Source organism: Falco punctatus (assembly GCF_963210335.1).
Source record: "Falco punctatus genome assembly, chromosome: 6".
Classification (NCBI taxonomy): Eukaryota; Metazoa; Chordata; class Aves; order Falconiformes; family Falconidae; genus Falco; species Falco punctatus.
The window spans coordinates 70,724,887-70,737,034 of NC_137585.1; the positions used below are offsets into that span (position 1 = coordinate 70,724,887).

At 49.4% G+C, this 12,148-nt stretch overlaps 1 protein-coding gene and 1 long non-coding RNA gene across 13 annotated transcripts in view; one reads left to right on the forward strand and one right to left on the reverse strand.

Moving 5' to 3' along the window:
• Positions 1 to 1,477: 1,477 nt before the first annotated feature.
• LOC308065125 lies at positions 1,478 to 10,915 on the reverse strand. 8 transcript variants are annotated; one of them, XR_013928664.1, is made up of 5 exons: positions 6,731 to 10,915; positions 5,559 to 5,638; positions 3,024 to 4,558; positions 2,770 to 2,871; positions 1,478 to 2,065 (listed from the first exon to the last, which is right to left on the reverse strand). It is a non-coding gene; the product is annotated as an uncharacterized lncRNA (long non-coding RNA). The 8 variants fall into 8 exon arrangements; XR_013928665.1 differs by having other exon boundaries at positions 3,024 to 3,116; positions 4,423 to 10,915; XR_013928666.1 differs by having other exon boundaries at positions 3,024 to 3,116; positions 4,074 to 10,915.
• A 136-nt stretch (positions 10,916 to 11,051) lies between these two features.
• The window catches only part of TASOR2 (transcription activation suppressor family member 2), a 43,548-nt gene continuing 42,451 nt past the window's right edge, over positions 11,052 to 12,148 (forward strand). For 2 of the 5 annotated variants that reach the window (XM_080390657.1, XM_080390658.1), the window contains exon 1: positions 11,055 to 11,314. In XM_080390657.1, the coding sequence (XP_080246783.1) occupies positions 11,272 to 11,314 (43 nt within the window). In that variant the 5' untranslated portion in view covers positions 11,055 to 11,271. Of the gene's footprint in view, positions 11,315 to 12,148 lie in introns of all 5 variants that reach the window. The other 3 variants (XM_080390659.1, XM_080390655.1, XM_080390656.1) reach the window with 3 other exon arrangements.

Sequence of the window (12,148 nt, forward strand, 5' to 3'; positions counted from 1 at the left end):
CACGGTACGGCACGGCCCCGCACGGCACGGCACGGCACGGCACGGCACGGAACGGCCCCGCACGGCACGGCCCCGGCCGCGGCGGCCGCCGGGACTTGTAGTGCCCGGGCGGGGCGAGCACCGGGGTGTGCGGGGAGGGGGTACTGGGGGCGGAGGGGGTCCTGAGGACACTGGGGTGTGCAGGGAGGGGGTTCCGGTGCGGGGATGCTGGGGGCACTGGTGTGTGCGGGGAGGGGGTCCTGGTGCGGGGGTACTGGGGGCACTGGTGTTTGCAAGGAGGGGGTACTGGAGGTAGAGAGGGTACTAGGTGCACTGGTATGTGTAGGGAGGGGGTACTGGGGGCGCTGCGGGTCCTAGGAGCACTGATGTGTGCAGGGAGGGGGTTCTGGGGGCATTGGGGAGGGGACTGCTAGTACTGGTTTGGGGGGAAGGGGTAGTGGAAGTACTGTTGTGTATAGGGAGGGGGGACTAGGGGCACTGGTATATGTGGGAAGGGGTACATGGGGTACTGGGATGGAAGGGGGGCACTAGTGTGGAAGGAGGGGTGCTGGGGATACTGGTGTGGGTGGGGATTGGATACTGGGGGCACTGGTGTATGTGAGGAGGGAGTTCTGGGGGTACTGGTTTGTGTAGGGAGCAGGTACTGGGGACACTGCTCTATGGGGAGAATGGGTACTGGGAGCACTGATGTTTGGGGGGACTAGGGGCACTGGTATGTGAGGGCGAGGTTACTGGTGTGTGGTGGGAGGCATGTATTGGGAGCCTTTGGTGTGTGCAGAGGCGGTACTGGGGTTCTGGTGTGTGTGGGCCGGTGGCACGTGGGGAAGGGGTACTGGTATATGTGGAGGAATGGTATTTGGGGGAACTGGGGTGTGGGAAGGGGTACTGGGGTCACTGGTGTGTGTGTGTAGGGAGGGGCTAGTGGTGGCACTGGTGCAAAGAGACTGGGGTGCTGACAGGGGGAAGGAGAGGCAACAGGGACCCCTAAGACCGGTGTGGAATACAAGAAGATGCTGAGCATGTGATCTGGGGACACAGGGTGTTTTGGGGAGAGGTAGGGCTGCAGGGCTGGTGCTTGTGGAGAGCTGGGGAAGGGGCTCAGTGTGGAGGGGAAGGACAGGCCATTCACACGGCTGTGCGATGGGGTGCAGGAGCTGGATGAGAATGTGTTTTGGGGAGCTGCTGTGGCAAAGAGAGGTTTGGGGTGTGCTGGAGCAGACTGGAGAGAGCACTGGGGCCTGTAGAACTGGGACAATGTGAGTACCAAAAATATGCCAAAAATGAAGCGGGACTCTTTTCCCTGGATCCCAGATGGCAGCAGAGTCCACTTAGGTCCCAGGGCTGAGTGAGCTGCTCTTCCAGAGTCACCAGGACCACAGCGAGTTCCTTGGCAATTATGTCATTGATGATATTACTTCCTGGAAATAACACGTCACACATGCAACATGGAACAGGGAGCCAGGCCTCCCAGACACTCTGTAACAACTGGCATTTCTTTATTGAGCTCTCTGGTTTTGCTGGGTCATCCTGTCAATCGCTGCTCTGCAAAATTTACGAGTAGGTAAGACAGCTGAAACAGAAGCACAGAAAGGTGATTTGCCAAAGATGACAAAAAGAAGTCAGTGCAAGGCTGAAACTACAGCCTGAATGGCTTAATTCCCACTTGGTTCACCCAGGAGAGTGCAGCCTTTTTCTACCACTTCACCTCCATCTATCCCAGATTTCTGCTCTCTCAGGGTAGGAGCTAGGGTAAGATGCATTCCTTAAAATCTTTATTTTAAAGCTTCTAAAATAACCATGCCCGCATGGAGGCAACAGCAGAACCTGCAGGAAACATCCACTTACCATGCTTGATCATGCCAATGAAACCATCAACAGCGCTGCTGGTGTCTCAGATATCCAGTCGTCATCACATCAGCTCACCTGCTGCAGGGGCATGCTCCAAGGCTCCAAGCACATCCCTTTCCTCAGCTCAGGAGCCCTACACAGCAACTCCCATCTCATCAACAAATTGCTGATTAGTTACCCAGGGTCACGGAGTGGGAGAGAAGCCACAGCAATCAAGCTGCAGGAGACCAGAGCCAAATATCAGCATACCACACTCAGAATATGAACATAAACATCACTGCCCTAAAATCTTGCACATTCTCCGATGTTTCTCCCGTCTTACCACCTAGGACTAAAACCGCAGAGCCAGGTAATACACGTATTTCTTCTTCCACCTTTTCCTCCTCCTCTAATTACTAAATCCTCTAATTACTACATCTAAATACTTATCTCTAAATTACTGACTGTTCTTTGTGTTAGAGATGTAGGAGAAACAACCCAGGCTGTACAGCAATCTGCCATTCATCCATGGGTTTTCTTTCCCTGTGTGCCAGGTTTTGCTTCCTGACCCACACTCACGTAGACATATCCAGAAATACAAAGCATTTGCTGTCCTAATTCCCAACAGATTATTTAGATAGCTGATATTTATGAGGACTTTAAAAGAGGCCATGGTGCCTGTATGTTTGTTTTGCTTTGGCAAAACAATTTACCCAAAGAGAAACCAGACCTGTGGGCTGGTGTTTATGTGGGCAAGGAGTTAAATTTGGGTGCTAGTTTGAGAAACACGACTTGACTCTTCACTTCCTGAACTCTCAGAAAGGTACCATGTACCCAAAACACTGACGCCTTCAATTCGCTAGCCGAGCCAAGCTTTGTCAACCGCTGCTGGCAGCTTGGACAGCTGCCATGCGATAGTGTTATTAACCTTTTCTCATTTACCTCCGAGTCTTGAAAGAGGAGGCATGTATCAGCTTTCCTGTGTGTCCTACTTTGATGGCATTCCCAGTCTTGCAGTCTTCCCCTGATGTCCTTCTCCAGTTGCTGGAGTAAGCAAGCAAGGAGACATGTTAAATGGATTTATAAACAGAGACCCCAAAAAATCCCCTTCACCCCAAAAAGATTCTGCAGGATTCCTTCACTGCACAGCCCTGACGTACACTTGCAATTCTGTTCATGTTTTTCATTTTGCCCACCTGCTTTGCATTTGTATGTGCACTTCTCAGGTGGTTGGGAGATGTTCTCTAGGGTACACAGCCAGCTGAAGAACACCTGCTTCCCCCTTCCATCTACAGCAGAACAAAGGATGAAATAATATTAAAAATTTTTACATTTTTATATATATATATAAAAAAAGGAAAATTCTATTGCTTCTTGCTATTCTGCAGTGACTACACTTTTAAAACAGAAATCTGCCCTGTGCTTATGCCCCACTTTGAGGGAAAAATCAATATTTTGCAGCAGTGGACATTTTTCTCCTGAAAACACTGATTTTGAAGAAAACCAATTTTCCATTGCAGGAAGATGAAATTAAATAAGTCCAGAGGGAAACTTCTGGTCAGCACAGTGGCAGACCTGCTGCCACTTTCAAGTAGTAAGAAAATCAAGCCTGTCTTGCACTAACTTCATAACAACTAAAATTGGTACACCCTGGTAACTGACAGAGTATGAGGATTAGCCCAGGATAGGACCTCTCAAAATGTGAGCTATTATCTTTTCTGTCCTTATGTTGCAGCCATTCATGCCAGCCTCAAAGGCAGGACAAGATAGCTGCGTAATTGGTTTCACATTTTCCAGGGTTTCCATTCCCTATTTAAAGTTGCAAAGAGTTGGCATGCCAGCACCATTAACAGAAACACAGGCAACAGGGCTGGAAGTGATCTCAGAAAACCACTTAAATTTTCTCACCTCTCACCCCAAAGTAGGACCAGGGATGAATATAGGAAGTGGATAAACTCATCTGCTTAGTGCCAGGTAGAGATGGAAATACTCTACGGGCCTGCACATAATGTCAGCTGCAGTTCAGACAGGGCTGGGGATTAATCAGCTTTTGATAACGGAACTATGACACAGGCAATAATATGAAGAGATAAATACAGTGCCTGCCTCAGTTTGATAAGATCAGGAGTAAATGTTCCTATTTCAAAGCATATTCCTATATACACAACACCTGAAAGAAGGCCACTAAGAAGGATGGCATTTTAACTTTCCCAAATTCCTTATCTGGCCTCCAGCAAAACACTCACTGCCTCAGTTTTCTCCTCTGTAAAATATGGATATTGCTGATTTATGAAATCTGCCTGATGGAGGAGTTTAAGCATCACAGAATGGGCTGATGTGGCTCAGGGCAGGAGAAACTATTCTAAGACCAGCCAGCACCTCTTCAGCCTCACCTGGCTCTTCTGTGGAGAGAATGTAGGATTAACAAATTATGATTCTATGATTACATGGAAGGAGATAGATTAGAGGTTGGAAATAGCACAGTCAAAGTGGGAAAGAAGCAGCTGTGGAGGAGGATCATGGATACAATCTAAATTTCCATCTATGAGAAAATAATTCACTGTAAATATCACTTAGCTGAACAGGATCGTTTGCCTGCATCTGCAGATAGTCTGAAATAAGACACAGTAAGGTACAACAAACTCCAGCCTCACACAAGCTGGTATCAGCTCTGAAGATAATAACACGGATTGCAAATGCTCCTTCTGTTTAATTACTACAGGACTGGTAACTGCAAGAGAAGAAAAAGGTACTCTGTTTAGGAGATCTGTACGATCTCAAACACACGGTCTCATTTTGCCATGGTCAAACAGTAACATTTTGGTTATAGAAAGAACTTGTATCTCCTGGCTCCATTCTTGTGCTCAGCAAGGAGTAATAATGTTTAGGCTCTATCTTCAGAGACTGTTGGATTTACAGTGCAAAAAATACAGAATAAACAGCACAGCTATTCAGTTTTACAATTACCTCAACAATGATTTTTCAAAAATGTGAGGGAAATGGCAAAGGGACTTGAAAAAAAAAACCCACTTGCTCACCACAGAAAATCCTCATCTGCACTTTGTCACTTTCTTGTCATCTTTGACTCATTTCCTGAGTGGTCCTAGTAGCTGCCTGTGCAGTGTGTGGGTTTACACCACTGTGAAAACACCATAAAACAAGCCGGGTTTTGCTAGAAGCAAAGAACCAAGTTGGTTGGTTAACAACTTTGATTCTGATTCCCCAGTGCTGCTAGAACTATTGCAATGTTTGTTATCACAACTTGAACAGAAAGCTGGTTTCTCAGGAAGTTGCAAGATGCCAAAATAGCCAAAAAACCAAACACAAGAATAAACCAAACCAGAAACCGAAAATATTAACTGTGCTTTACTGCAGGAGGTGTATACCACATGAATACACCATGAGCAAGTACCAGAGTTCAATGGCAATGAAAATACAACACATTTTCCAACAAACACAAGCAGCATATCAGTCATGGGTACAATGTGATTTGGGATTTCCTCCAAGAGATGAAAGACTCTTGACATACCAGTAGGCTCTAAAAATGTGCTGGCCTATATAGATAAGCATATGCTGGGAAGGTAAGAAGGAAGATTTTGAGGGAAAAGACTCAATCAGCTATTTCTCTGGAAGGAATAATCCTCTGCATTTAATTTCAATCTGTGACCCGCAATGTTGGAAAGCACATGATAAATGTTACAGTCATTCTCAGAGAAACCAGATATACGTACATCGTGCTGGAGGATTCCAACGTCTGGATGGAGATAGAGATGGTATTTGCTGTGGTATTTTTGAAGAATTTCCCCTATTGCTGAAAGACATGACAAAATCAAAGGTCTCAGGCAAAATTTGGTTCTCTTGCTGCAGATCCCAAAGTAATTATGGGAGTTTTGCTTGAGTCGAGTGAAGGATGGGGCAAGACAGCTTTATGGGAGATGACACACACCCTGAAAGTGTTGTAGAATAAAGTAGACCTTTGAGCATTTCATGCTTTTCTTTGCAGTTTGTTTTGACACTCCTTTACAGAAAATAGAGTAGAGCAGAAATGAGTGGGAGCAAACCTTTTTCTGTCCATCTGGATTAAATCAGAAGGGCTCAGACTTTGTGGTGGTGTGCAGCAGCCATTTCTGAGCTAGCTGCCTGCTCCCACCCCTTCGCAGGTGACATGACACCTTTAAAAAACACTCTGCAGTTTTTCTGGGCATACCAAACATAACATCCTACCAAAGAGGTCAAACAAGCCCACAAGTTCTCTTTTCCCACTTTCCCTTTCAGTTAAGGTCCTGAGCCAACACTTCCCAAGCCAAATGGCTCTGAACTTGGTAATTTACCACAGCACATTAAAAGTTCCTCAAACAACAGATGCTGAGGCCTACCCGACCCTCCAGATTGGCCTCATGGTGCTGCATCTAGGGAAGCTTCTGGTTCAGGCTCATTTCTGTACAAAACCAGGCAATTTCTTGGGGCAGACTTGTACAAAAAGATCAGTCAGGCACCGTCCTGCTTGGCTTCATTCCTGAAAGCACTGCCTGGGAAGGGAAACTTCATCTTGACATAAAACCATGCTAGGATCCTGCTGTGACAGATGCCCATCATGCCTCTTCTCCCTGCTGTAGCTACTTGCCTGCAGTTCCTCTCAGTTTCTGCAGTTGCCCCTCTCGCCCCTGGACACATCTGTCCAAAGTCTCTGCAGCAGAGGAACACCAGGGTTTTCAGCACCCTCCCAAAAGGCACCTGTGATATTTTCACGTGCTTGCATTTTACCTTTTAGATCTGCTTTAATCTGTCCCAACAGCCATGCCAATGAAAGAACACTCAGACTGGGCATCAGCAGTATCAGCCAGCCACGGGCTTCATGATTTGGCTCTGAGATCTATGCAAATGCAAACGTGTTCAGAATTACCTTGAGCCACTGGTGACCTCCTCCCATCTAGACTCCCTCTGCAGCAGTTAAGAGGATGGTTCACCGACTGGATGATCTCATGAGCAGAAGAGGAAGAGGGTCCTCCAGCAGATCACTGATTTTCTAGAAAACTGAAGAATCCAGTCTGTGAAACCACTACCTTGTTGTCACGTTGGGCTGAAACTGGATAATGGCTTCAAAAGTTAATAGAAGAGACACACAGACAGAAAGAGTATGATCACAAGCCTTGTTTCCTTAGGAAACCAAATGAAAACCACACCAATCTCTCATGCCACGTGTTATAAGGAAGTGGGAGAAAACCAAAGAGAAGTTCAGTGTTTCCACGTATTTCTTTGTCATCTGCTGTCCCATGATTCACACGTGGCAGGAAAAGGGGAGGGAGCCTGCAGGTCCTATGCCATTCAGTGTCTGCAGGCTGTGTTTGTACACTTCACACAGCACCTGGGACTCCTGACACTGCCCCACACAGGCAATAATGACCTCAAGCCTAACTATTTGCTTTATCGTTTTGTGTTGTCTTTCAGCAGGAGGACAGTGCCATTTTCAGGAATTGCTACTTAGACCTCCCCGTTGCTTCATTTCATTGCTACTATTTTTTTTCACCGAGTGACTGACAGCATCTGCAGGCATCATTCATTTTTTTCTGAATAAAAGAGGAAATAGATCTTCAAATGACACTTCTTTATTTTAGACTTACAAGTATGCCAGAACTTTATGAGTCATTCTTTCAAAGAAGCCAAAATAGAGTATTGCCAGGAACTAGGTCCCCACCACAGTTAGATCATGAGCTTTTCTCTTGCACAGACTATATGTGCCACCACCCAAAAAGGCATGAGGCACCAAATAGCAACACAGAAAGTCCAGTTAGAAACAGTCTGACCTCCAGAGGTTCCAGTTACTCTCCCCAGCAAAACAATAACAAAATTCCCTCAAATTCCTTCTTTTTCTAATAGATGCAACGAGACTAGATCATTGAGAAAGGAGCTTTCACCAGAAATCCTATGTTTCCTCATCAAAAATAATTCCTTATGCTAAAATACTTGCTTTTCATTGCGGCAGTGGCTGAACAGTCACACTTGAGGTGGAAACCTGAGCACTCTGACTGCCAATCTGCTCTTCCTTGGCAACATGTGGAAGCTCAGAGCCCTTCTCATATCTCCTAGGCTGAGGCACACGTTTACATGGGGCTGCTCATCTCACACTGCCACAGGGCAACTGGGGACACTGACCTTCCAAAAATATTTCTGTCTCACCTCACCTGAGTACTACAGCACAGGAACATGGAAAGCCTTTTTTCTTACTCCCAGGCTAGCTGTGTTTAGGACCAGCAACACCAGCAAGAATTCCAGCCTTTGATATATCAGCAGGAGCTAGAAAAATCAGTGGATCTGGCAAATCAGAGATACGCTGCTATGTACTCAGAGTGCAAAACTGCTATCAACACTGTCTTTACTGACTGTAGAACACCAGAAAAATCACTTACTCTTCCCTGTGCCTTCATTTTTTCACTGGGCAGTAGCACTTTGCACTCTGCTGCTCTGGTAGCAAATTCTTAGGATGGGTGAGATATCTGTAACGGCATGTTACTGACCTGCAGCATTGCTTTGGGTAATAAATGACTTACAAATCAGCTGAAACCTTGTTGCCTCATTTCCCTTTTTTTTTTTGTTTGTTTTTTGTTTTTGTTTGCCAGTCTTTCCTGCTAAGGCTATGAATACCCCAGCGTGCAAAAATACACCCGATTAGGTCAGGAGAGCTAAACCAGAGCCTGGGCGCTGGGGAGCTGAGTACAGAGACACCCAAATAGGCTGTGCAAACACCAGCAAGGACTGGGAATCAGTCCCTCTATAAATGTATTGGCTCAGCTGGGTGATCGCACAAGGTGTCTGGGGCACGCATCACAGTATGGACACAGCACCACAGAGGTCATTGCCAAAATCCCAGGTGGGTTCCTTGCCAAGCACACACCAGACTCATTGCTCAGCACAGCCAAACGCATGCCCATGCAACACAACCATTGACCCATCATGCAGCATGCTGTGTTCACAACAACCCCTTACGTAAGAGGCTGGGCAAGCCCAGATCATCATGTTCCCTGCTCCAACATCTATTACAACATTGACTACTTGCTGCATTCGCAGCATCCCTGAGAGGCTGCTGAGCCTGGTGAACCCTAAAAATTATCATCCATTCCTACTGTACCATGTAGAGTCTGACAATACTGCAATGAGTGTCACATGCTGGTCTGAGACCGGAGCATGGTTCTGTTTGTATTCTCAGGAACAGAATCAAGACTCAAAACGGAGTCAAGAGCCAAGGAACTTTATTTGCCCAACAATAAATCTGCAAATGCAAAGGGAGAGAGAGAGAGATAAAGAGAGAGAAAAGAAGAAAAGAAAGAAGGAAAGAATGGAAAGAGTTCAGAGCAATAGCTACCACCCCAGAGCTCTGGTGTCCCGATAAGTTTGATTCATTTTTAAGTCCAGTGGGGGAATATTCCATCCCATGTTAGTTGGTTCTGTTTTTTATAGAGTTGTTACAAGCTGTTCTGCTCAACCACACCCCCCACCCAACATTGGTGTCCAACATTGGTGTCCAACATTCCTCAGGGGCCTCCAGGCATCTTGACCCCCCTCACCTCAAGTCTGGGCACATGCACAGGGGTTTGGTTAAGTTTTGCAGGGTCAGCCTCCCCTGTTGCTCCATGGCATCACTCAGTTTTGGTGGCAGTGGTGTTACCTTCCTGCCTTAAATCTCTTCTGAGGCAGCGGTGTTATCTTCCTGCCTTAACAATGTATTCACTGTGGTGATGGCATGAGTTTAGCAATGCTGAGACAACACATCTGCTGTGGCAATGGTGGGCCTCACCAGTGCAGTCTCTCACAAATGAGGCAACTCAGAACCATCAAAAGAGACCATATACCTCTTGGAGCAACATTAAAAGGATCTAGGGCACAGGTGGTGTTCTTTATGCTCCCAGTGAGAGGAAGTGGTTTAGGAAGGAGGAGACAAATTATAGGATTCACCTGACCAAGAGGGGCAAGATAGTTTTATCATAGAATTGTTTGGGTTGGAAGGGACCTTAAAGATCACCATGTTTCACTGCTGCTGCCATGGGCAGGGACACCTTCCAGTAGACCAGGCTACTCCGAGCCCCACCTTGAACAACAGGACAAGGGGGAATGGTTTTAAACTAAAAAAGGGTAGAATTAATTAGATATTAGGAAGAAATTCTTCACTATGAGGGTGGTGAGGCACTGGCATGGGTTGCCCAGAGAAGCTGTGGCTGCCCCATCCCTGGGGGTGCTCAAGGTCAGGTTGGATGGGGCTTGAAGAAACCTGGTCTAGTGGTTCACATGCAACTACTCAAGTGACATGTCTCCATGCTGGGCTGATCTAGACAGATTCCAGGTGGTAGATGGAAACTGGGCTATTTATCTACTTCTTCTGGTCAGACATTCATTTACCCCTCCACTCCTGGAGCAAATCCACAACTGGGCCAAACGCTTCCATGTTTTCAACAGAGGAACAAAACATAGAATGTCTAGGGACACACATTCACATGACACAGGACACTTTTTAACATCTTGGAGAAAGTCCTATTTAAAAGGGGTGACCAAGTAACCCCACTGCACAGGGGCTGCTGGTGTGAAATGGGGCCAGGAGCCACTCCATGAGGGTCCCCGTGGGCACCCCACCCCACGGGAGGCAGCAGCAACAGGGACAGGCCAAGGAGGAGGCACTGAGGTAGGGGCCACTGAAAATGGGATGAGGAAATATGAGGGAAGGGGCCAGAAGGGTTAAAGATAGGGAAAGGCCCTGAGGGAAGGGGCCAAGAGAAGAGCCAAAGGGAGGGGCTGAGGGGAAGCCCGAAAGAAGGGGCTGAAGGAAGGTGTGGCGGGGGAAGGGGCCCAGGGCAGGCCCAAAACAAGGTGCCGGCAGAAGGCGCTGAGGTGAGCGACAGGGCTTCAGGGCGGGTGAAGGCCGAGGGAAACCTGAGGAAAGAGCTGCAGACAGGCGCCGAGGCGATCGGGGCTGGGCTTGAGAGGCAGTGGCGAGGTCCGAACAAGGGGCCGGGGGAAAGACCGAGGCGAGGGAAGGTGCCCGGGCCAGGAGGTGATCGGTGAGGGGCCGGTGCCGGCGCGGCGGTGACCCGCGGGAAGAGGAAGGGGCCGCGGGCGCGGCCGCCCTCTCTTTCCGGTTCAGTTTTCACTTTCTGTTTTTTTCCCGGCTGCCGCCGCCCGCCCCCGGCGCGGCCCGGCCTGGCCCTGCCTCCCCGCCCCGCCGTCCCTCCGCGGCGCCCTTTCACTTCCTGGGGCCGGCGGATGGCGGCGGCCCGCGGCGCGCCCGCCTCGTGTGCCGCCCCGCGCCGCCTGAGCCCGCCGGCCCGCCCGGCCCGGTAGCGCCGCGCCCTCCCGGGGCCCCGCCGGGAGCGAAGCCGCGCCGAGGGCCGGGCGGGCCGGCATGCGGGCGGTGTGAAGGCCGGAGCGGCGGGGAGAGGCGAGGTGCCAGTCCTGGGCATGGGCGAGCGGCGGGATGAGGAGGCCGGCGAGCCGGGCGCGGGTGAGCGGGGCCCGGGGGGCGGTCGCGGGGCGCGCCGCGGGGAGGGCGGCCGGCTCAGTCCCACCCTTCGCCCGAGGAGGAGAGGCCGAGCCGGCTTCGCCCCTGTTTCTCCAGAGCCGGGGCTGCGGGGCCCGGTGGGGACGAGCTTGAAGGGGTGCCTGCCCCTGGCAGGGTGAGGGGCACCGTGAGGCACCTGCCCCCAGCTCCTGGGCGCCTGGAGGCCTTCGACACCTAGAAAACAGCTTTTTTAATGTGGCGTTGGCTGCCTTGCTGGGGCCACGTTGGCTTTTCCGAGCTCCCGCTGGTGCCAGTAGCAGACCCAAGGCCGGTGCAGCTGGGAGAGCCGCAGTCCTTTTCAGTTTTGTGTGGCCACACACAGCTTCGGTCTGTCCCTGGGGAGCCGTGTTGGTCAGTACAGGTGTCCTTCAGGAGCAGGACGTGGAAATACAAACAGCTCGGCTGTGTGCTGCTCCTTTCCTGAGGGCTGGTGTACGGAGCTGGGGGCTGGAAGGCCTCTGCTCCTGCTGTGGAGCAGCTGTGCTGCCCTGCAGGACTGGAAATTGGCCCTAGAAGAGGGGTAAAAAAATGTTTTTGCTCTGGTCCTGCACAGTTCTGCTCCCAGATTGTCCTCAAACTAATTGTCCCGCAGAGGCTTGGGTAGGAGCTGGGCTTGCTGAGCTGTAGGCCTGCACTCCTTATGGGGGGGTGTGGATAAAAGTCTGGGGTAGATGAAGCAATCAGGAAAGTGGATGGCACAAAAACAGTTGTAAAACGTGTTTCTTACTCCATGGGAACAACGTTGGTTTTGTGTTTGTGTTTTGTTTTTTTTTTTTT